Genomic DNA, 27500 nt, shown 5'->3' with positions numbered 1-27500 from the left:
AGCTTTACTTTTGAACTCGGTCTATTCAAAAACAAAGCCAACTGAGCTCTTGTTAAATCCATTTTTATTGAGGTCTTCTTTCATATTTCTGTAGAAGTTTCTGTCAGTCTCTTTGAGCATTCATGGTCTTTTCTTCAAGAAGAAGTGGTTAGTGTAGGCTTGTGGCTTGTATTACTGCTGCTTTGTTGGACTAGGCTGGAGCCAACAGATTGATATCAGTATTACCACTGAAATCATTGAAAATCGTTATCATTGAAGAAGTCAGATATATTTTATAAATATCCATATGTCTATATCTATCTATCTGTCTATCTATCTTTCTGTCTATTAATTTATCTATGTCACCGTGATCACCGTGACCGACCAGGCTATCAGATGTTGCTACACATCGCTGGTCACAATGCGCTTCACATTGTTTTTTAGCCTTCAAATGACACCACCCCACTGGCTAAGCGAGCAGGCCAACAAAAGAAAGAGTGAGAGAAAGTTGTGGTGAAAGAGTACAGCAGGGATCGCCACCACCCCCTGCCGGAGCCTCGTGGAGGTTTAGATGTTTTCGCTCAATGCACACTCACAACACCCAGTCTGGGAATCGAAACCACGATCCTACAACCGCAAGTCCGCTGCCCTAACCACTGGACCATTGCGCCTCCACAATGTGTGTATATATCTGTGTGTGTGTGTGTGTATTTCCCTCTATCCCCTCTACACTTCTTATATTCACCCCCTCTGTATCCTGTAGATAATTCTTAATACATCTCCAATACTAACCTATTTCTCTCTCTCTCTCTATTTATCTATCTATTTATCTCTCTCTCTCTCACTGTGTCTCTATCTTTCTCTCCAACTCTATCTCTTCTTCCTCTCCTTTCTTTTCCTACTGGGGTAGCCAAATACCTCCTCTATAGTAAGGCACTTATCTCTGTCCCTCTATTATACTTTAACCTATCAACTGGCACCACTCCCTCAGCGCAACTCACTCTCCCAGCCAAGTTATTTGGTGACCCCACTGGTGCTGGGGTCACATAAAAAGCACCCAGTACACTCTGTAAAGGGGTTGGCTTTAGGAAGGGCATCAGCCATAGAAACTATGCCAAATCAGGCAGCGGACCCTGGTTCAGTTCTCTGGCTTGCCACCTCCTCTCAACCCTTCCAACCCATACCAGTACCGTAAACAGACATAAAATGATTATGATGATATATATATGTGTGTGTGTGTGTGTAGGTGGATAGAAGATAGATAGATAGATAGACAGACAGACAGACAGACAGACAGACAGACAGACAGACAGACAGATAGATAGACAGCCAGATAGATAGATAGACAGATAGATAGAATGATAGATAGATAGACAGGTAGATAGATAGACACACATACACACGATGGGCTTCTTTCAGTTTCCATCTACCAATCCATTGAGAAGGCTTAGGTTGGCCTGTGGTTATAGTAGAAGACACTTTCCACAAGCTGCCACGTAATGCTTACCACACAGCCATGCCTGTATCTGTCTGTTAAGATCAAAACAGCCAGACAAGTCTGAGTTTCGTTTTACTTCCTTTTAAATCTCAATTTAAAGTTTGTCTCAATGTCTTCAGTATTCGAATATAAAAAAAAAAGGTCCTTTCCATCCTTATTTTATGTAAGATCCTTTACCGTCATTTGAGTCAAGCTGAAGACTTACTCTTTTACTCTTTTAGTTGTTTCAGTCATTTGACTGCGGCCATGCTGGAGCACCGCCTTTAGTCGAGCAACTCGACCCCGGGACTTATTCTTTGTAAGCCCAGTACTTATTCTATCGGTCTCTTTTGCCGAACCGCTAAGTGACGGGGACATAAACACACCAGCATCGGTTGTCGAGCAATGCTTGGGGGACAAACACAGACACACAAACATACACGCACACACATACACATATATATATATATACATACATACGACGGGCTTCTTTCAGTTTCTGTCTACCAAATCCACTTACAAGGCTTTGGTCGGCCCGAGGCTATAGTAGAAGACACTCGCCCAAGGTGCCACGCAGTGGGACTGAACCCGGAACCATGTGGTTGGTAACAAAGCTACTTACCACACAGCCGCCACTCCTGCGCCTATTATAATCACAACTAAAATCACTGAAAATACTTCATAATAATTTTCAAAAACATTTTCATTAGCCAGTGTGTTCTTCGTTAAGAAATTTGATTAGGGAAAGGTTAAAGCAGTTCATATTAATTTTCATCTTCCTTCTTTCCTCTTCAACATTCATTAAATCTTGCTCCTTGTTCTCTCCCATTTACCATTTTCCAAATGCTACAGGCTACTTTCTTCAAAGTCCTGCTTTGTTTATTAGTACAAACTTTTCTCCCTAGTTCCTATATATATTTATATTTATTTATATACACACACACACACATATATATATATACTGTTTTTTTTTTGTTTTTTTGACTGGAAGTTGAGGAAATGTTGATGGTCTGATAAGCTGTTCTTTATTGTTGTTGTTGTTGTTAACATATCACTGTCATTGGTTGTTGTTTTTGTTTGATTTGTCTGTTTTTTTGTTGTTGTTGTTGCTATTGTTGTTCCTGTGGTTGTTCAACCCACACTAAGTGTTAATTGTTACATCAGCTAAGCTCTCGAAATGTGTTTGGAGTACTTAGCAGCTAGCACCGCATACATCCACAAACACACACACACACAGCTGACCAACATGAAGTCAACAACCAGGATGTACACACACTCACACACACACATATATTCACACACGCACACACAGATATATACACTTACGTTAATTTCGTTTTTCATTTCAGTTTCTTTTACAATCTACACACATTTTTCTGTTTTTGCTTTTTCTGATAATTAGTGCTGCTCAATGTGATGATGCAGTATTTCTTAGCACACCGTATATATACATACTAAACACAAATACATACATACATACATACATATATATATATATACGCATACATAGAAAATATGGAGACTTACCCTAATAATGGACCTTATAATATCATGATGTCTTCCTTCGAAAAGGACATTTTTGGATCCAATGAAGAATTAACTAATTTGTATCTTTCTTCTCTTCAAGTTCCAAATAATGGTAGGGGCCATTTTGTTTGTTGATTGAATTTCTTACTTTACTTTCTTTCTTTTTTTTTTTTTTTTATATTATTCTCAACGCATCCCTTCGTTTAGTCTTTAAATATTCTTATTTCTAGCTTTCTTTGAGTATCCCAGACTTATACAGAATTATTATGGTGCTGGTGATATTATTACATGTGATGATTTTATAATTATTATTATTATTATTATTATTATTATTATTATTAAGGCAGCAAGCTGGCAGAATCGTTAGCATGCCAGGCAAAAAATGCTTAGCGGTATTTCGTCTGCCATTACGTTCTGAGTTCAAATTCCGCCGAGGTCGACTTTGTCTTTCATTCTTTCGGGGTCGATAAATTAAGTACCAGTTTCGCACTGGGGTCGATATAATCAACTTAATCCGTTTGTCTGTCCTTGTTTGTCCTCTCTGTGTTTAGCCCCTTGTGGGCAATAAAGAAATAGGTATTTCGTCTGTCTTTACGTTCTAAGTTCAAATTCTACCAAGGTCGACTTTACCTTTCAACCTTTCGGGGTCAATAAAATAGATTCCAGTTGAACACTGGGGTCATTGTAATCAACTTGACCCTTCCGTAAACTTTCAGACCCTGTGTCTATAGCAGAGAGTACTATCATTATTATTATTATTGAGTGAGAGAGCAGTGCATGCCATCAAAGTGACACTGGGGTAAAATATACAAAACCCAGTACACCCATCATGACTACCCGTCTGATAAGGGTACACCAGGCACATGCATCACAACCATATGTGCGCAACAGGGTGATCTCATATCAAGATAAACAGCGCATGACCTTGCAGGTGGGGCCCAGTTAGAATTTTTTTCAGTTAAGTAACCCATCCCACTCAAAAAGCCCCTGAACGAGGGTTGTTTAAGGATGTTGAACGAAACACCCATGTGAATTATTCAGACCCCAAAGAATCCCTCACAACGCATAGCTATGATGCTCCCCCATTACTTCTGCTTGCAATTAGAGATGCACATATCGTCAGCCACTAAGGGACATGCTCAACTGGTTACGGTCAAACAACTGACAAGCAAATCTGCGGTATTGAGCAGAATATTTGCTGTAGGCCATCTTTTATACCAAGACAAAACAATGTACATGATAACACTTCTAATCAGTTAAGATCAAAAGCCATGAGAGCCACTGCCTGGTACTGCGCCAGAGCATTTATTATTATTATTATATTATTATTATTATTATTATTATTATTATTTTTATTATAATTATTTTATTATTATTATTTTTATTTTTATTATTATCATCATCATCATCATCATCATCATCATCATTATTTACATTAGCATCTTCTTGCTGAGTGTCTTCTTGACATTCACAGCAGAAAAATAGAATCAGAATTGAAAGAAGAGGCTAATTAAAGTAATAATAATAAATGCCCTGGTGCAGTACCAGACACTGGCCCTCGTGGCTTCTGATCTTTTACCTATGACAAAACATGTACATGTGAACACCTCCAGTCAGTTAAGACCAGAAGCCAGCTTCATACATTCACTGCTCCAGCTGAACACAATTCTGTGTTCCTCGTCTACATGTGCTGTTTTCTTTTGTTTTGTGTTTTTCTTTTTGCACAATTTTTTTATTCATCAAATTTTTTTCTCTCCCTTTTTTTGCAGTCATGTTAAAACTATTCTGCTCTATGCGTATGCCATGGTTGTTAGTACCATTTCTAGTGTGTTGTGTTTACATCCTGGAGGTTTGGGTTACACACACACACACACACACACACACGTTTGTCTGTCTACATCTCTCTTTATCATACCCTTGCCACCAGTTATGATGAGGAGAGGGTTGGTCTTGTTTTTAATCTGCATAATTTGGCTATCTCAGTTTCCAGATCTATATATTTACATAGGGTAGTTTTTTTCTGGTTCTTTCATATGTATTCAAACATTTCTGTAAGTATGTGTGTGTGTGTGTGGTGTGTGTGTGTGTTTACTGGAATTACTATATTGATTAGCAAACATTTCCTTTCCTGATGGTCTTTGATAATGATATCTGGTCAATTTTCTTTAATCTTCCAGTCTGTAAGAATTGGCATGCATTCCACACTGCTGGCATAATTTCCATTGTATATAAAAGTTTCAACTCCAGCATACCTATACACACACACACACACACACATCATTCAGTGTATCTTATTCAACAGGATTATATGACTGAAAGTTACAAACAACGGTATTCATCTTGACAAAGTTTCTTATATAAAGACGTAGAACAGTATATATATATATATATATATATATATATATATATATATATATATATATATACATTTAAATATACATACATATATATTATATATAATATATATATATATATATATATATATATATATATATATATACATATACAGAGAGAGAGGCATCCGGTGGTCTCAAGAGACCTAAAATCTGAGCCTGTAGAATTTGCATCAGTTGGTGAGGTGATGGTGCAACATCTTCTGTAGAGAGGCCCACATGGGAGTGGCAGTCTTGCATACAGTGACTGCAGTTGAAGAAATTCTTCCCTGGTGCCACTGAGTTTTCCGTTCTTCAAGCATGCTTTTCTTTGATGGCAGGTTTCAGTCCCTCTTCTCTCTCTCGCTCCATCCCCTTACGTAGAATCTGTCTCCAGTGCAGACAATCATTTGCGAATACAAATATCGATAATAATGCAAGTATCGTGAATTCATAATAATTATGTACTTTTAGATCATCTGCCACATGTACATCTTGAGGAATCATCTCAAAATAACTTGTTTATGTGAGCTTCTCATTTAGAACATAACTTTTGCATGCAGGCAATTGATAGATGGAATACAAAGATGACACAGCTAGGATTATAATCCCCTATGTATACAAACATATATACATACACTTATATATATATTATATATATATATATACATACATATATATATATATATACATACATATATATATATACATATATATATATATATACATACATACATATGATATATATATATATATATATATATATATACATACATATTATACAATATATAATATATATTATATATATATATACATACATATATATATATATATATACCACATAAATATATATATATATACACATATATATATATATATACATACATATATATATATATATATATATATATATATATCCAGAAAAATCTTTTTTTGCTAGTTTATTTTGTCTCTCTGTCTTCTCTCCTAGCGCTTTTTCGAATCCCTGTAAAAGAAACTCAGAAGGCTGGGGCCCCATCAGGCCTTTCACAATACCCTTAAAGTTAGGAACTTTTCAGCACCCCCTTGTAGTTTTTCGTGGTCTAAAAAAGGCAAAGTAGATAATCTTGATCATGCTTACAATCCCAAGGAAAGAAAGGGGGTAGCCTGGCCTTTAAATGGTAGTGTAGCTCGTACAAGAGCTTTCTGCAGGATTGACTAAAGAAGGGATGTTTCAGCCACTTGGCTGCAGTGATGCTGGGGCCCTGCCTTGTGGAGTTTACTCAAACAAATCAACCTGAGTACTTTTTTTTTTTTCTGAGTATAGTACTAATTCTATCAGTCTCTTTTGCTGAACTGCTAATTTCCAGGGATGCAAACAAACCAACATCGGTTGTCAAACAGTGGGAAAGAACAAACACAAGGAGACACACACACACGCATACATACATATATACACACATGACCAGTAGTTTTCCATCTACCAAATCCATTCACAAGGCATTTGTTGGCCCAAGGCTATAGTAGAGGACAATTGCCCAGTGTGCTGTGCAGTGGGATCGAACCCCAAAACTGTGTGTCTACAAAGCAAGCTTTTTAACCACACACCCGTGCCTGTCATTTCTTTAACCTTTTTTGATGTTTTGAAAATTCTTTCCAAATTGGTTTTAGTCTTTGATGGGCAACCATACTGTAGCACTCTCTTCTGAGCCTGCAGTTCCCAAAATGACAAATACCAATCCCCCACGACCATCACCACCAAAGACACATTCAGGAAATCTGCAGGTGATCATTACCCAATTCTTTCATAAAGAGACACCTAATTAGATTTTACGTTATTATAGTCCTTCCTTTTCCATCATCATGTTTGTCAATTTTAAAAAGAAACCTTCTGAATTTTATAAGATTTAGTCCGACCCATGCCAGCATGGAAAAACGGACGTTGGAAGAGGATGAGGATGATGATGATGATGATGATTTACAATATGTCTGCCTCTTTTTCAATCCTTACTTCACCACCTTCCATGCACTTATTATTTTATCACCATATCACCATAGACATAGGAGTGGCTGTGTGGTAAGTAGCTTGCTTACCAGCCACATGGTTCCAGGTTCAGTACCACTGCGTGGCACCTTGGACAAGTGTCTTCTACTATAGCCTCGGGCCAACCAAAGCATTGTGAGTGGATTTGGTAGATGGAAACTGAAAGAAGCCCATCGTATATATGTATATATATATGTGTGTGTGTATGCTTGTGTGTCTGTGCTTGTCCCCCTAGCATTGCTTGACAACCGATGCTGGTGTGTTTATGCCTCCGTCACTTAGCGGTTCGGCAAAAGAGACCGATAGAATAAGTACTGGGCTTACAAAGAATAAGTCCTGGGGTCGATTTGCTCGAGTAAAGGCGGTGCTCCAGCATGGCCACAGTCAAATGACTGAAACAAGTAAAAGAGTATATCAACCTCTAAATGATCATTGTCCAACCGGACACAGTGCTATATTTAGCTGTTGCATGTAAAAACAGTGTCTCTCCACGCTCTGTGTTATGCGGGAGGTTCCTTTCTTCTCTTTTTTCTAGTCGAAGTCAGAAGTTTAAAAATTTTTTATGAAATACTTAAATGAAAGTTTTTTTTTTAAAGTGTAAATAGAAACTTTTTACTTTCCTTTTCATTGCATTTACAAAAGCTAAAACTTAACCAGTCCTGGTGTCATTAGATGTGTGTAAAACGTTACAGACACACACATACACTCAAACATGTACACACACATACATCTATATATATATACATATATATATGACGGGCTTCTTTCAGTTTCCAGCTACCAAATCCACTCACAAGGCTTTGGTCGGCCCGAGGCTGCAGTAGATATATATATATATATATATATATATAATAATAAGGGTTTTTTGCAACAAGTTGCTTAAGCCACATACCGAAAATATTAGAAATAGCAGTCAAAGGGTTACTATTTCTTTTACTACAAAAATAAGTCTCCACAGGCAACAGTATTTCTAACTCAACTATGGTAAAAGAAGAATTAATATAAATTAATTATATTTCACCCTTTATCTGTATATATGTATAATATGTGTGTGTGTGTATATTCCTTAATTCTGTCCCACCTAGAACAAATTATAGAAAGAGTGATAGTAAGGAGGAAAACAAAACAAATTAGCCAGCAGCAGCTGTAGTGTGTAGTAGTGGTAGTAGTAGTAGTAGCAGCAGCAGCAGCAGCAGCAGCAGCACATGATCAAGATAGAATTATGTTCTGTTTTCAGAACTCAAAAGTGTTACAAAATGTGTTGATATCTGTCTCTCCTCTCTCTCTTCTCTCCCTATATATACAATATATAATATTATATATATATATATATATATATACAAAATATATATATACATACAGACAACATACAACATACATATATATATATATATATATATATATATATATATATATATATATATATACATATATATCTATATATATAGATATATATATATATATATATATATATATATTATACACACACACTACATAATTTTATGTATATGCGTGTGTACATGTGTGTCTTATGTCATACGTATGTGTGTCTATAGATCATTCTTAACCTTTTACACACATCCACATAAATGCGCATATACACGCATGAAACAGACCTACACATAAATATATCGACATACATAAAATATTGGAAACACCTATCACTATTTTTATTGATTACATTCTGTCTGATGTTTTATCAGTTTACACACACACACACGTATGCACATATGCTCAAAAACGCATTCTGAATAAGTGTTTGCACTCGTGTTGTTTATATATGTTTATACACCTACACACACACACACACATTTATATATACATACATGTATATATATATATATATATATACATGCATGCACTTATATACGTATTTATATATATATATATATGTATATATACATATATATTACATATTTTTTACCCTTATTATTTAAATTTATGTATGTAGATATATATATATGTATATATAGAGAGAGAGATATTCATATATGCTTATCAACACACATATATACTTACATGCATATGTTGTATAAACACACACACATATATATATATATATTATATATATATACACACACATACTAACATATACATATATACACACAATTATATATACATGTGTGTGTGTGTGTATATATGTGTATATATATATATGTATGTATGTATATATATACACACACACACAAGCATGTATATATGTACAACTGTATAGATAGTTACCCATTTAAGTATTAATACATTTTTTTATACACTTTTGCTTATCTCAATATATTTTCTTGACACTTTCAGCTTCTTTACTTTAAAAATTCGTTTTTCAATGAGGATTTTTGGTTCTTTTATTTAAATTTCGAAAAAAAAAAAGAAAAAAATTCATTATTTTTTTCCTACTTTATTTTTCTTTCTTTTTTTCTTTTTTTTTTCTTTTTTTTTTTTCACCTTGATAATCTTGAAAAATATTCACAAATTTTTCATTAGTCAGTCCTCAAAATATATTTTTACCTTCTGCTATGCGTAGCCATGACAATCAATGTGTTTTTTCTGGCTCATTCTTGCTTTTATGCTTCATTTTAATATTCCTTTCGAATTTTGGCACAAGGCCAGCAAAGTCAGCCTCAGTGGTATTTGAACTCAGAATGCCAGACAAACAGAATGCTGCTAAGCATTTTTCCCCCGTGTCCTAACGATTCTGCCAGCTCACTGCCGTATACTTAATTTTCATATTGCTGAAACACGTAAGGCCATGAGCTGACAGAATTGTTCGCTAAATTATCATTTTTATCAATTTGTGTTGTAAGATTCCTGATGTGAAACCGTGTATTGAAACAAATATTGTTGTATTTCGGGATGGTCATTTTTTTTTTTTTTTGCCAAATAAACACACACACACACACACACTATAGATTCATTCTTCACTTGTCTATTAACCCATGTCCATTGTCCAGAAATCTTTCGTCACACATCTGTGACCTCTTCAACCACACTTTCCATCTTCGTGTGTGCACTTGCTCTGCTTATTCCATTCTGTTCTTCTGTGATGTGTCTCCTTATATGCACATGCGTCTGTCTGTCTGTGTGTGTGTGTGTCTGTCTGTCTGTGTCATTGTTCTTAGTAGAACTATAACCCTCTCCTCAGCCCCATCCCCTACCCCGTTGCCACTGCTGTTGCCCTTAAACCTGACTTTTTGTACCATTATTGCATGCCATCAAAGTGACACTAGGGTAAAATATACGAAGCCCAGTATACCCATCATGACTACCCATCTGATTATTATTATCATTATCATTATTATTATTATTATTATTATTATTATTATTATTATCATTATTGTTATTATGAAAGACTCTCGGATAGTTCTCAATTACAGGTTGTTCTTTACTTGAAAGCAGGCAACAACAAATCACCAAAGGTTTCAAGTAGTGCGTTCTCCTGTGACCCAAAGAGACAGTACTCTCCTTAGAATTCGAGCTGTACCCAACATTGCTGTCTTCTGGATCATCTCGAGCCTGACAGCAGCTCCAATATTCTTAATATGAAGGTGGCGAGCTGGCAGAAACGTTAGCACACCAGGCGAAATGCGTAGCCGTATTTCATCTGCCGTTACATTCTGAGTTCAAATTCCGCCAAGGTCGACTTTGCCTGTCATCCTTTCGGGGTCGATAAATTAAGAACCAGTTACCACTGGGTCGATGTAACCAACTTAATCCATTTGTCTGTCCTTGTTTGTCCCCTCTGTGTTTAGCGCCTTGTGGGTAGTAAAGAAAGAAATATTCTTAATATGCTTTTTAAAACCCTTAGAAACTGCTCCTAATGCTCCAATTACCACTGGTATCACCATTACTTTCCTCTTCCCCCATAACTTTCCTATCTCATTCTACAGTGGCTGGTATTTCTCAATCTTTTCTGTTTCGACTAAAAATTTTTCAAGGTGGTGCCCCAGCATGGCCACAGTCTAATGACTGAAACAAGTAAGAAGATAAAAGTGTAAAAAACATAAAATTGCTAATGTAAACCAATTAAAACAATCTTATTTTCCTCCTTGTTAATATTTTTTTTTTTTTTTATTTGTGTTTTCTTACACAATTTATTTACCTTTTTTTTTTCTGTTCTTGTGTCTTGCAGGTTCTTCCATTACTATCGTAAGAAACAACAACGCCAATGCAAGAGACGGTATATCCAACCGTGCAACCTCCCCTTCTGCAGTTCCTTCAAACATTCCGACACCTGGGGGTAAAATATTGAGCAACCGAGCACCTCATTCAGGACTTGAGAAACAGCCTGGACGAATCCCTACACTAAATACTGGCCAAGCTATTCCTTCACAGTCCTCGAAGTGTGCCTTTCAGAAAACACCGGCAGCTAACAAGAACTCTATGCTTGATAAGTTTAAATTCTTCAACAAAGAAAAAGAAAAAGCTAAAGGAAGTGGCATTGTGAAGAGTCCGTCCCGCTCCAGTAGCGGCAGTAGTAGCAACAGTGCAAGTAACTTGCCACAGTCTCGTGGTGAGCAAGAAACGGTCAGCGACAACAAGTCCTCTTCCAATAGCGCTCGTGGTTCTAGTTCAATGGAAAATGGTTCTCTGACCATTCCCACTGGATCGAGTAGCCCCAAACTATCAAGTAAGATAACTAAAAAAGGATTAGGTCGTACATTTAATGCGAAAAGAGATTCTGCTGGATTATCTACGGATGATAATACTTCGAAACGAAGCACACCCTCACCTTCACCCCGAACCCCGAGTCCAAATTATTCGAATCAATCGGCGCCAACGTCACGTAAAATTTCTCCCCCTCCAGGGAAAAAGAGTTCTTCTGGAAACCTGAAATCGGATAGGAATGAATCAAAGCGAGATGATGAATCTAACAGTTCTAAGAAGAATTCAAAAATTACCAGTCTGATTCCGAAATCTGGTGCTAAAGCTGGCAAACAACCCTCTCCGGGTTCACAGATACCTCCACTATCAACTGGCATTCCAAAACCAAAAGGAAAAAGTAGCAGCAAAGAAGAAAAAGTCAAAGTGCCATCAGCCGTGCGTGACCACAGCAAAGGAGGACACACACAACTACTGGCGCCTTCTTTATCGAACAGACAGTCTTCGAAAAGTTCCCGCCAGAATTTAAATATCCACCAACCTCCCCCACCACCACTACCAGATGAAGGGCAACTATCTCAACAGTTGCTCAGTATACCAAGTGATAATGTTACAGCTAAGGACGGCTACGATTCCCATATTTACCGAGACGGAGATCCACCCTGTCTTGTAAATTCTCCGACGATCCGACAGGTAGCTGCAGTCCAAGGACAGAATATTCGTTGCCTCAGCCCCACAACCATGGTAGGCAAAACAGGTATCCCGGGCAAATCCAACAGCCATTACGTAGAAGTGACTGTGCCTGCAGTTGGTTATGAGTCCGAACGAAGTAGTAGCCACAGACATCAACAGAACCGGGACAAAGACTTAAGTTGTGCCGAACGTAGCGATGCTATCTCCCAAAGTGTAAATGTTGTCAAACCAACTCGTTCCCTGACACCAAATTCTTTCCCACCAGTGGCTAAAGTCGATGGAAATACTCAGACCAATCTGTCTGCTCTACAGCGCCAGGCTATTAAAAAGTTGGACACTGTCAAGGAAAACAGCCTTGTTGGAGACGATAGCCAAAGTCAAGAGCATCATTTGAACAGTCATTGCCAAAATGAAGGTTATCCTTCACACGCAAACAATTACGAGGAGTTAATAGCAGCCGAAAAACCAACTCCGAGTTCTACCAATTCTCCTCGTCTTGGAGTCAAAATTCTTAGTTCGCAGCTCGCGAAACCAGCGAATAATGTGGCAATTGTTCAACCGAGACATGGTGAAAAGATCGAGACCACATTTGACACAGAGGTGCGAACTGAGACTGTTTCTAAATCTGGTAAAGAGACTCTGATATTGGAGAAAGACAATAAGGAGACTACATTTATCGATGATGCTGGGGAGACGATGGATATCAAACCTATGCCCCCGATCATGAGAGCCATGCCGTATGGCTACTTCAGGGGTTATGTTGGTACATCGTCAAACAAAAACTTTCATATCCCGGGAATATCCGTACCAACTTCTCTGTACGCCGGAGGTGGCAGCGGCGGTGGTGGGAGTGGGTCGAGTCGGCTCAGTATGAACCGGTCGTACATGGACCAAGGGGGTTACTACAGCTCCAGTTCCATTAAGAGAGCGATGTCATCGGGGGGTCAGAGCGCTCTAGAAAGCGACTACGCATCCGATTTGGATACCTATGACTATATATCCGGCTACGTATCCGACGGAGATATACTGAGAAGCCGAGGATGTGACGATATGGGTAGTGGATATTTAAGCGAAGGAGGTGCATCACTGTACGCTCGTCGGTTACAACAGCGATTCCGTGAAGGAATGCAAGCAGTTAAAGAATGCATGCAGAAAAGTAGCGGAATTTTGGATTACGACAGGTAAAAAATCCTTACTAAACTATTTCTCTTTCTTTTTCTTTTTAGGATTTCTTTGTTTTCAAGCATTTTCACTCAAGACAATGGTTCTCTGTTCTCTTTTATTAAATTGTTTATATTTTTATTTTATATATTATTATTTTTTTCATTTTTTTTTTTTTTTTTGGTTTTTGGTAATAATTTTCCTTCCTTGTGACAAAATTTTTATCTATAAAGAGTAGAAGGAAAGAAGGGATTTGCAATATTTTTTGTTTGCTCTTCGATACAATTTCTTATTTTTAAAGATTTGAAAGGAAAGGAAAAATATTGTTATTTTGTCTGTATTTTTACATTTTATTTTTTTTAGTTTTTTAGTTTTTTTTTTACATTCTCTCCCTTTTCTCCTGATTTATATTTATACATCCTCTTCGACACAATTGCAGAAACTGTTTTCATTTAAAGTCGCTTAGCCCTTTGGAAATGAAAACTAGGGAGTCTTGAATGTTGAACAAAGGGGTGCCATTTTTATGGGATAGAGTAAAAAAAAAGAAAGTGAAAGAAAAAGAAAAGAAAAGAATAAAGATATTTGTTATTCTTTTGCGATTTTGTGAAGAAAAACATTAAGATTTTGACCAAAAAATGAGCATGCACATGTTTTAGATACGTAAACACAGGCAGATAGACTGACCAATGAACAGATATTGAAGCCAATCTCACCCCTTTTAAGTACAATATCCATTTCTCTGTTCAGCACTAGTCTGAGGATCCCCAACCTAAGATGAAACTAATGGCCATTGTGAAACAGTCAACCTTCCAATCTCCATAATGCATCTCCAGTCTACACATGTATTGAGTTTTTCTTTCTTAGAAATAATATCTCATTGTATGCATGCATTTATGTATGTATGTATGTGTGTGTATTCTAGATTAATATGTAATAATTCCAAAATAATTATTGAGACTATATACTAATAGATCATTAAAGGTGAAACAATTCAATGTATTCAGTGTGTGTGTGTATCTGTATCATGCTTTCACATCCTTCACTCAGTTGAGAAGGTCTTGTGAAAACTTAGTGACCTCACTAGTGCTGGTGCCACAAGAAACGTCCTCCCAATAGACTCAGTAAATTGGTTGTTCGCAGACATAGGGTCTTCCAGCAGCCACCCTCTTGACCCAGGGTACTCCCTCCTCCAGGCACTTGATGTAGGACTCTGTGTTCAGTCTGAGGCTGTGTAGGAAGATGAATGGAGGTATAACATTGCCATCACTAGCGATCACTCCAAACCTGACGATGTTGACTGGATCTTTGATTTTTATTACTCTTGGTACCTGTTTTAAGATTGACACCCAAACATTCTGAAATGTTCATAATGGAGCTTCCGGTGCAAATGCTAAGCACTAGAGCATGTCATTTACAAATTTCTAGCAGAATGAATTGCGTCATGATGCTGTTTTTCTCACAGACGGTGCCCATCTGACCCTACTATACTGTGTAGTTGACAAAATCAAAAGCAAACAATGCGCATGCACGAAATTAAAAATATAAAATGGTACTAGTTTACCCATCATACCCTGTATATATATATATATATGTGTATATATATATATGCATGTATGTATATGTGTGTGTATGTATATATGTATGTGTATGTATATATGTATGTATGTATATATATATATATATATTTGTATATATGTATGTATATATATATATATTTGTATATATGTATGTGTATATATATGTATATTTGTATGTATATATATGTATGTATATATATATGTATGTATATATATGTATATATATATATCTATATATATATATATATATATATATATATATATATATATATATATGTATACATATGTGTGTGTGTGAAGTGTTTTTCCTTCTAGTTCAGAAAATGTTGGTTTGATAGGTCAGCCTCATTCATCTGAGAAAGTCTGAAAACACTGAATCTACAATTGCTGGCTGGTAGAGTTTTATAAACTCACTGACCTTTTTAGGGGTTGTGCCCTCCACCACCACCACCACCATCTAATATTATCTTGAAAACTGGACAATTGAATAATGATGAATAATGAATAATGCCAAAGTTTCTTATTAAGTCATTCTTTATAACATCGCCCCAACCACCACCACCACCACCACTCCACCCCAAGTTTTGTGGCCCTTGTATGGGTTTTCTATTAGGACCACTGACCCTTGCCTTTTACCTTGCTTTTTCTGCTGAATGAAATAAAATCTTTACACACCTTATAACTGGAAAAGCCAAGTTAAAGGTTGAGGTCATCTCAAGTGGATTTTAGTATGGGGGTGGCAGGGTGACATTTGATTATTCATCTGTTTATTCTGAGATTCTTTGCAATAACCAGAGATACATACGTATTTCTAATAGCCACAGATACATGCACCCACCCACACACACACACACATACTTCCAATGCCAAGATACGCACTTACACACACGCACTCTTCTAAAAAAAAAACACATAGACACATTTCTAATGCCTAGATATACACACTTCTAAAAGCCACACGGGGAACCCGGGGTGCCGGTGTATTAAGGTGGGCGGCTGCTGCCACCCGTCGAGGAGTATAGGCGCAGGAGTGGCTGTGTGGTAAGTAGCTTGCTTACCAACCACATGGTTCCAGGTTCAGTCCCACTGCGTGGCATCTTGGGCAAGTGTCTTCTACTATAGCCTCAGGCTGACCAATGCCTTGTGAGTGGATTTGGTAGACGGAAACTGAAAGAAGTATATATGTAATATATATTATATATATATATATATATATATATATATACATATATATATATATATATATATATATATATATATATATATATATATATATATATATATATATATATAATGTATGTATGTGTGTATATGTTTGTGTGTCTGTGTTTGTCCCCTAGCATTGCTTGACAACCGATGCTGGTGTGTTTACGTCCCCGTCACTTAGTGGTTCGGCAAGAAGAGACCGATAGAATAAGTACTGGGCTTACAAAGAATAAATCCCGGGGTCGATTTGCTCGACTAAAGGCGGTGCTCCAGCATGGCCGCAGTCAAATAACTGAAACAAGTAAAAGAAAATAAAAAAATACGCACATTCCTACAAATCACACATACACACCCACATACACACTTCTAAAAAGGTGGTGGCTGAGTGGATGGAAGGATGGATGGATTTCATTTGTATTCCAACTAAATATAAATAAAGACGAAAGACAAGAAGATAATAATGTAATCAAGTTGAATTATTGTGATTCTATTTATAGTTTCAGGATTAATCTAGATTTAATCCCCTTGATGCAATCTTCCTTGAAACTGCCCCAAATTTCATTATTTAAAGTGATCTAAATTAAAACCTTCTTCCATCATTCATGCTAATTCATGTTAATTTATATTCCAAACATAAATTACATATTTTAGTAAATTGTTTAAGGGTAGTATATTTCAAAAGAGACCTAGTAGCAAAGGGGTTAAGCCCAACCTGGAGATAAAAAGTAACAACGATACTCATCCCTGATTTATTTCCAATTTACATTTATTTGTTTCACTCAGTTGTTCTCAACCATGATCCATATGACTCCTGGGGGATCATGTAAGAGTTTTTGGGAGTCCACACAAGCAAAACAGAAAATTAGGGATCAACAGTAGTATTTCAAGAGTTCATGAAAAGTTTCCTTCTTTACCATTTGATTTTCAAAACAATAACAGTTTTGATTTTCAAAACAATGTTCCAAACTTTTGGCCATGATTGTAGATCAACCAATGTTTTTTACCATGGAAAGGTCACTAACTTCAGCCAATACAGCTTGGTGCCAGTTTTGTCAAAGCTATTGTGGTCAGAATTCAAAGACTTTGAACAGATGCCCCAGGCATCTTGACCCGTACCTCACGTGGCACAAACTCTAGCCACACCACAGGGAAAGAGCATAGATATTTAGTCCTTTAGCATCTAAACTGGCCATATCCAGCCCAAATGGTTTATGTCCAAAATGGCCAGATCTGGCCTCTCACGTCTACCCTTCAATGCCTTTCTACAAATAAACAAATACATTGTCAAAATCTTGATGCTACAAGATGATGCTTGATTAATCCTAAACAATGTGATTAACGATTACATTAGTCAAAGTAATGTGAATGCTAAAGAGTTACGTGTCTAAGGCTTCAAAGAACCCACTGCAAGGTAATAATCTACCCTAGGGTCACTATATAAAAACAAATTTATTTTAGGGGTTGCTCATCCTTAACCAAAATATAGAGGTCTGAAGACTTTCAGTCCATATTAATGACAACGACAGGCTAAGTTTTATCTTTTGCTTGTTTCAGTCATTGGACTGTGGCCATGCTGGAGCACCACCTTGAAGGGTTTTAGTTGAAAAAAATCCTTAGTACTTATTTTTAAGCCTAGAACATATTCTATCCAGCTCTTTTGCCAAACTGCTAGGTTATGAGGATGCAAACAAACCAACACTGTTGTCAAGTGGTAGTCTATCTATCTAGCCGCTCAGTCGTAGTCGACTATCGGTTACTCGTTGGATCAGTGTCCTCCAGTCAGTTCTATCCTGGGCCGCTTCCTTCAGATTGGCTATGTCCATTCCGGTATCACTCTTGATGGTGTCAAGCCAGTGGGTTCTTGGTCGGCCTCTTCCTCTCTTGCCACTGACCATTCTGAGCATGATGTCCTTCTCCAGGGACTTTCTCCGCATAATATGACCGAAAGTGGTAGTAGTGATAGATAAACAAGAAAAGGTCAGACACACTCATACATATATCACACCCATATACATTCACATACACACAGTCATATAACTGGCTTCCACACAGTTTTCATTGACCAAATTCAACCCAGGGCTTATAGTAGAAGACACTTGCCCAAGGTGCCATGCATCAGGATTGAAGCCAAGACCAGGTGGTCAGATAATAAGCTTCTTAACCACACAGCCATACCTGCATCAATGCTTCTATCTATATTTAGAACTGTTTTCTAAATTTTTTCTGTTCGTTCTAGAAGTTATTCAGGAAAAGAAGAGGAAGTGCTTGTGGTCGATGCTGGGCACTCCTAGTTCTGTAAAGCTGATGTGGTTGACGTCCTGTCAGAGCATCTGATGGTTAATGGCCACACAAGAAATGGGGTCAGTCGACTGGGAGGTGGGGTGGACTGTGGATCTCCTTCAAATGCTTGCTTTGCAGGTACTTCCATTAAAAGTACTCAAGGACCCAGGCTGGTGTTAAATAGAGTGTGCACATACATGTGTGTCTGTGTCTGTGTGTGTGTGTGTGTGTATATTAGGCCTGTCTGTAATTCCCAAAGTGCCTGGCTCAGCTCCCAGAACTTGTCTTTCTTTTTTTTGTTACTTTAGTATATCTTAGTTGTTGCTCTCCTCCTCTGCCTCCTTTCTTCTTCTTCCTTCTCCTTTCCTTCTTCACCTTCTTTTCTCCCTCTTCTTCTCCTTCCCCATCATCATCATCAGCATCATGCCACTGCTGCACCTGCTGCTGCTGCTGTTGAGGAATGGTAGAACCCATTTCACTCTTCCACCAAATCATCTTCAATAAATGAGATTTGACCTTGAATTCCAGAATTTCTTCTTCAGTTTCCCAAAATTCTATTTTTCCATTTTTTGTTTTTTTTAATAACCAGTTCTTAGAACTCAATGTATTTATGTTTTGGGATAAAAGCATCAAGAAAATACAGGACATAACCTCAATTAATTAATAATTATAATTTTTAAAAATGAGTTACTTAAATTTCTTCCATTAGCTTATGGCTGTTTCTGCTATAAGTAATTGTGTATACAGAACTGAGTGTTTGTGTAATGGCCAGTAACTTCTTTGAAGCTATTTTATATACACATATAAATAAATTCATATATATGTGTATGCATGTGTGTATGTGTGTGTGCGCGCGCGCGTGTGTGTGTAAGCGCAAGTATGGTTGTGTGGTAAGTAGCTTGCTTCCCAACCACATAGTTCCAGGTTCAGTCCCACTGCGTGGCACCTTGGGCAAGTGTCTTCTACTATAGCTTCAAGCTGACCAAAGCCTTGTGAATGGATTTGGTAGAAGGAAAAGGAAACTAAAAGAAGCCCATCATGTGTGTGTGTGTGTGTGTGTTGTATTATATTCATATATATATATATATATACTTCCTAAGTTTTATTTTTTACTTTCTCCATACACATCCCTTATCTTAATAATCCACCTATCTATCCATCCATCCACCCACTCACTCATCCTTCTATCCAGCCATTTATCTCTCTGTCCTCCTCTTGTCATCTTATTCTTCGAGATTTACTCTAATCCCCTCTAAGCTGATTGTGTTTTTCATTACCACCACCTCCGCCACCACCTCTTCTTCTTCTCATATCTCGCACTAGAAATTTCTGCCAGCTTATCTCTGTCTCTCTTCTTTTCAAAATAAAAAGATAAATAATTAAGAAAATAAATAACAATCCAAAAACAAAAAAAAAAATGGCCATTCTAACAAAATACTAAAGATTTTTAAGTACATCTTCAGAAAACAGTTATATTTATATCTGTCTCCCCACCTTCCACCCCTCCCCCCGTTTTTTTTTTTAATACTAAAACAATAGTATTTACTCTTTGTTAGTACCACCCCTATTGTAATTACGACTACCACCATCACTACTATGAGCAAACTCCCATGGTAAGAAGCCTGCTTTCCAACCACATGGTTCCGGGTTCAGTCCCACTCTCTGGCACCTTGGGCAAGTGTCTTCTGCTATAGACATTTAGTCCTTTAGCATCTAAACTGGCCACATCCAGCCCAAATGGTTTATGTCCAAAATGGTCAGATCTGGCCTCTCACTTCTACCCTTCAATGCCTTTCTACAAATAAACAAATACATTGTCAAAATCTTGATGCTACAAGATGATGGGACAACCAAAGCTTTGTGAGAGGATTTGGTAGATGGAAACTGAAAGAAGCCTGTTGTATATATAATGCGTGTATGACAATAATTTTACTACTATTATGTGATGTCAAGACAGGGAGACATCTGCCCCTCCACACACACACACACACACATATATGTATGTATTTAGGTATGTATTTAGTGAGGGCGCATGGCTTAGTGGTTAGGGCATTCGGCTCATGATCGTAAGGTTGTGAGTTCGATTCCCGGCGACGCGTTGTGTCCTTGAGCAAGACACTTTATTCACGTTTGCTCCAGTCCACTCAGCTGGCAAAATGAGTTGTACTTGTATTTCAAGGGTCAGCTTGTCACTCTCTGTGTCACGCTGATTATCCCGAGAAACTACGTTAAGGGGTACACGTGTCTGTGGAATGCTCAGCCATTTGCACGTTAATTTCACGAGCAAGCTGTTCCGTTGATCGTATCAGCTGGGACCCTCGTTGTCGTAACCGGCGGAGTCTTTTTTAATTTAGGCAAATTGAAAATTAAAAGTAACAAAACCACCAAAGTCAAGAGGATGTACAAATGGAATGGATTAGCTTAAAGCTCAGTATAAGATGGAAGAAAGAGTGGGTGCATAATGTTTTGAGCATGGCTCTTCATCAGAAAAAGAAGGAAGGAAAGGTCTGGAGAAGTTAAAAAAAAAAAGTCCAAGCGAAGCACATGTGGTTACATGGCTGAGATATATATATATATATATATATTTCAATGGGTGAATGAATTATCCTATGTTTACCGTCAACATGGAAAAATTCGAATGAAACCGATACCAGGGTAGCAATTTCACGTCAGAAACACGGTTGAAGCGACCTATCCAAAGGTAGAAACTCCGGGTTCATGTGCAGAAATTATATATATATAACCAATATATAGAATAAACAGTGTAAGATGCAATCTTCTCATCAGGAATTTTCCATGTTAACGATAAACATAGGATAATTCATTCACCCATTGAAATATATATATATACTAGAGTTTTATATATATATATATATATATATATATATGTGTGTGTGTGTGTGTGTGTGTGTGTGATATGGGCTTCTTTCAGTTTCCATCTACCAAATCTGCTCACAAGGCTTTGGTCAGCCAGAGGCTTCAGTAGAAGACACTTGTCCAAAGTGGTACACAGTGAGACTGAACCTGGAACCATGTGGTTGGGAAGCAAAGTTTGTACCACACAGCTGTGTGCATGTGTTTAAATATATAAACACATGCATGTGTGTATACATGTGCCCATGGGCTCATGCATACATTAATGGATGAATTTACATGTATGCATACATACATGCATACATATATATACATATACATACATACATATATATATATATACACACACACATAACAGTATGTATATGGACATATGTATACGCTTACATGTTCTGATGTATATTTATGTTTGCAGAAGTGCCTGCATCCATTCATGTTTACGTGTATATATATATTTATGTGTGTATATGTTTGTGTACATATTTTTGCATATATTTGTGCATATATCCTCCTGTGTATTTCTATATGTTGTATATGTTTGTGTGTGTGTGTGTGTGTGTGTGTGTGTGTGTAGACATGTTTGCACATATATGTTTGTGTACATTTGGGCATGTATATATGTTTGCATACATTTGTGTGTGTGTGTGTATGTATATATATATATATATATATATATATGTGTGTGTGTGTGTGTGTGTTTGTGTATGTATGTATGTATGTGTGTGTGTGTGTATATGCATGTATGTGTGTGTATATGCATGTTTGTGTGTATGTGAGTTTAGCAAAAACATTCCATTGGGTAACGAACAAAAATAACTTTAATTAAAAATTTACATTATTTAAATGAAACAGAAGATGTTTGTGGGGGGAAACATCTACGCCCCACCCCGGGCCTGATCATGTTTCAGTGTTTCTCAAAAACAACATTTCCAGTTCTGGACATCATTTGTTGAGGTTTTTTTTTTTTATTTCTTTTAATTAATTATTTACCCTTTTTCTTCGTTTATTTATTTATTCATTTATTTCTGGTGTGTTCCTCAGTTCCATTCCTCAAAGATAAGACATCAATGTTTGCTAATTCCTCCTCTTCTTCAATCATGATTTCCAAATCATAGATTTACGCTGCTTGCATCATTATCAGCATTGACATCATCATCATCATCATCATCAATTGATTAACAGCAGCAGCAGCCACTGAGGGTGCCTCTGTCAGGTTGCTACTGGCTTAGAAATAACAGTCACATCTGCCTCAAATCATACCTTTTAGTCTTTATTTGTTCATATGCAAATCACCATTATCGTTATCAAACATCATTGTCTTCATTACCATCATTGTCATCGTCGTCATCTTCATTGGCGTCATTGTCTTCATCGTCGTCATCATCTTTATTGGCGTCATCGTCTTCATTGGCGTCATCATCTTCATTGGCGTCATCATCGTCTTCGTCGCTGTTATTTTAAGATTCACTTTTCCATCCTGGTATGGGTTGGATCGAATTTGTTGAGGCAGATTTTCTTTTCTTATGGCTGGATGCCCTTCCTGTCACCAACCCTCGCCTTGTTTCCAAGTAAACTCATATTTCCTCATGACCAGGTGACCGGACATGTTTTCATGGGAGACTGGAAACAAAGGTCACCGCTTGTATGACGGTGGCACTCGTTTACAACTATTACACAAAATCAAGACTAACAGATGCAAATACACACACTCCTCCCCCCCGCACACACACACACATATATATATATATATATATATATATATATATATATATATATACATGACAGGCTCTTTTCAGTTGCCATCTGCAAAATCTACTCACAAGGCATTGGTCATCCAGAAACTACAGTAGGTGTGATCTGGGACTGAACCTAAAACCACGTGCTTCGGGAAGCATCTGTATATCTGCCTTTTATCTCTTATCTTTTACTTGTTTCAGTCATAAGACTGTGGCCATGCTGGGGCACTGCCTTGAAGAAGATTTTAGTTGAATGACTCGACCTCCAAGACTTTTGGGTTTTTTTTCTCAATCCCTTGCACTTTGTACTCGCTTTGAATCAGATGACAAAAATATTTGCTGCAGTTTTGTACCTGTTTGTGTACTAGTTGACATTGGAAGCACTCCGTCGGTTACGACGATGAAGGTTCCGGTTGATCCGAATCAACGGAACAGCCTGCTCGTGAAATTAACGTGTAAGTGGCTGAGCACTCATAGACAACATTCACCCTAACGTATGTTCTCGGGGATATTCAGCGTGACACAGAGATTGACATGCCGGCCCCTTGAATACAGGTACAACAGAAACAGGAAGTAAGAGTGAGAGAAAGTTGTGGTGAAAGAGTACAGCAGGGATCACCACCATCCCCTGCTGGAGCCTCGTGGAGCTTTTAGGTGTTTTCGCTCAATAAACACTCACAACGCCCGGTCTGGGAATCAAAACCGCGATCCTATGACCGCAAGTCCGCTGCCCTAACCACTGGGCCATTGCGCCTCCACTCTAGTTGACATAGGTATCCACTATCACTCATGGAATCGATAATAGAAGCCACCGTTCAAATTCCAAAGAATTTGATAGGTTTGTTAGATTCTTCATGTGAACATTTTCAACTCAGAGAATCCATCGCCAAAGCAGCAGTTTTGGCAGTTACACCGCCATTTCCACTATGACTTCCTATTAAATTCCTACATGTTCAGCAAATTCTTTTGGTCTTACAGTTGCATCCAGCCACACCAGTTTCGTTGAATTTACAGTCCTCGCTGTGGTGGCACTTTACATAAATAAACAGTGCAGGCTTTAAAGAGGTTGATATAAATATAGCCCAAACCATTGTCCTGTGCTAATTGCTGATCTCAGCCGAGATGATTACTGTCAGTGCAACTTAGTTGCTTGATAAAAAAAAACCATTGTCATGGAGTTAAGCCTGAAGAAGAAAAGGAAGAAGAAGAAGAAGGTTGACTGCCATGACACTGCATCCTTTAAGGCTCTCATGCTTTCCGAAATCCGCTGAAACTACACCTGATTATATATACACTTTAGATGAGTTGTAGTGCACCTGAGCACTGTACACAATTATTATTATTATTATTATTATTATTGTTATTATTATTATAAGAAGAAGAAGAAGAAGAAGAGGAGGAGGAGGAAGGAGAAGAGAAGAAGAAGAAGAAGAAGAGGAAGGAGAAGTGGAGGAGGAGGATCTGGCTGGACTATTCTACTTGTTTTCTGTTCAAACTGGCCAGATCCAGCCTCTCACACTGACCCTACAATGCCATTCTAAAAATAAACAATCACATCATGAAAATCTCAAAGCTAAGATTATGAGGAAGGATTAATCCAAAGCATTTTGAATAGATAATCCCTTACATTTCACAGAATAATCTGAATTCTAAATGGTTAATACCAGAGAATACGTTGTTGCTCCTTGAGGAAGCTGTGTGTTGTGAGTCATTAGGAGTGGCATTTCCTCATCTCTTTACCATCAACTCTCAAATGTCTTCAGTTGTTGTTTGACCAGTTTTGTTTCATGCAACTCCCCAACCCTGCCACGACCATCACCGCCATCATCACGACTGATAGTATCATTAACATCTTCTGCCCATCACGTACTCTCATACTCTCTCGCTCTCTCTCTCTCTCTTCAACATTTAATCAACATCCACTTCACACAACCACTGTCACAGCCACCAGCACCACCGCCAGCAGCAAAACTATCACCTATACCATCAGCACCAACTCTACCACCACCACCACTATCTCTACGACTTCGCCACTATTACCACCACCGTCAGCACCTCCCCCACTACCTTCACCAGCATCTTCCTCTCATCACACCGCCATCCACTACTGCAACGAAACTCTGCGTTACCACCACCACCATCTCAATACCAAGAACAACACTACCATCTTCCCCTCATCACATCACCAACACTCTCTCACACACCAATACCATCGCCACCATCTTCTCCTTATATCACCAACCACTACAGCAATCAAACTCTACATCGCCACCACCACCACCTTTGCTATCACCATCCTCTTCAGACCCTCTTCATACAATCACCATCACAAAGTACCGCCACCACTACCACCATCCCCACTACGGTCACCTCAATCACCAAGACTACCGCCGTCCTCTTTTACACAATTACCGTCCCAACCACCTACCTACCACCACCACCACCACCACCACCGCCACCATCGTCATCATATTGTCACCACCCTTTCTTACCATCACGACTATTGCTAGCCTCTCCACACTACCATCGTCAGCTAACACCACCTCCGCCAACAACCACAACGACAGCATCAACATTAGCTCCGCCACCATCACCACCGTCACTAGCCTCCCCAAAAAAAAAATACCAACTACCATCACCATCATCACCATCACAATCAGCCTCTATTTTTAAATCCCATTAATTAATTAAAATATTCTTCAGAAATACCGTTTTTTTTGTCTTAAATACATAATTTTTTTGTTAAGTGTAAGGGAGGTAACTCGTGCGATCCTATTCTCCTCTTGTCTTTCAGCATTTTTTCCCCTTTTTCGATAAGATTTTTTTAGCCTTTTTTATTTTTTCCATATATATTAATGGAACCAAAACATCAAATTAAAAAAAAAAATAAATAAATAAAAATATTTTATTTAAATATATTTATATTGTAAATATACAAGGCATAAGAGCAACGCAGGAAGGAAATTCCAACACCCACCTTATATCTCTATATTCACCTCATCTGCCACTGTTCACTTTATCACTCCCGTTCACCACATCCCCCCCTGTTCATCTCAGCCTCTCGTTCACTGTACCACTCCCACCCCCACCCTCGCTCTAGTGGGACCTTGTCATTGTCAGTAAACTTATTATGAATATCCGATTTCACACTTCAAGTGAATCTTTTCTGTAGTTAATGTTTAATTTTTGTGCTGATACAAAACATCCTAGACGTAGATATATATATATAATGTGTGTATATGTGCATGTGTGTATAAATGTATGTGTGTGTGCGTATATATATATATATATACACACACACACATATATATATAAATGTATGTAAGTGTGTATAAATGTGTTTGAATTTATATATATATATGTGTGTGTGTGTGTATGTGTGTATATATATATATATATATATGTGTGTGTGTGTATATGTGTATATATATATATATATATATATATATATATGTATATAATGTAGTTTTTAAATATAAGTCGAGACATAAACATTAGTAGTGCACCATATGTGTGTGTGTCATGTACGTGGCCTCACACACACACACACCCAGAGTACAACTAACCAAGTTATGTCATCTGTGATATATCAATCTTTACAGCTTGCTATTTCCAATTGATTTCCTTTATCTTATATAGATAGATAGATAGATAGATAGATAGATAGATTGATAGACAGATAGACGGACGGACGGACAGACAGACAGACATGCATGCATATGTACATACATGCATACATACACACATACACGCACACACACATACATATACATACACACATACATACACACACATATCTACATGCATGCATACATACACACACATATACACACACATACATACACACACATACATACACATACATACACACACATTCACAGACATACACACACATACATACACACTCATACATACACACACACACACACACACATACATATACATACACACATACATACACACACATATCTACATGCATGCATACATACACACACATATACA

General features: G+C 37.6%; 1 protein-coding gene across 11 annotated transcripts in view; it reads left to right on the top strand.

The window, feature by feature from the left end:
* LOC115222805 (neuron navigator 2-like) overlaps nucleotides 1-27500 on the top strand; it is a 510687-nt gene that overhangs the window by 90204 nt on the left and 392983 nt on the right. For 6 of the 11 annotated variants that reach the window (XM_036511895.1, XM_036511901.1, XM_036511897.1 and 3 more), the window contains exons 1-2: nucleotides 2611-3095; nucleotides 11502-13845. In XM_036511895.1, the coding sequence (XP_036367788.1) occupies nucleotides 2972-3095; nucleotides 11502-13845 (2468 nt within the window). In that variant the 5' untranslated portion in view covers nucleotides 2611-2971. Of the gene's footprint in view, nucleotides 1-2610; nucleotides 3096-11501; nucleotides 13846-27500 lie in introns of those variants that run through there. The other 5 variants (XM_036511900.1, XM_036511896.1, XM_036511893.1 and 2 more) reach the window with 2 other exon arrangements.

The sequence above is a fragment of the Octopus sinensis genome, linkage group LG21, assembly GCF_006345805.1.
Source record: "Octopus sinensis linkage group LG21, ASM634580v1, whole genome shotgun sequence".
Lineage (NCBI taxonomy): Eukaryota > Metazoa > Mollusca > Cephalopoda > Octopoda > Octopodidae > Octopus > Octopus sinensis.
Note: the sequence above shows the minus strand (reverse complement) of the source record. Positions and strands in the feature narration are given on the sequence as shown.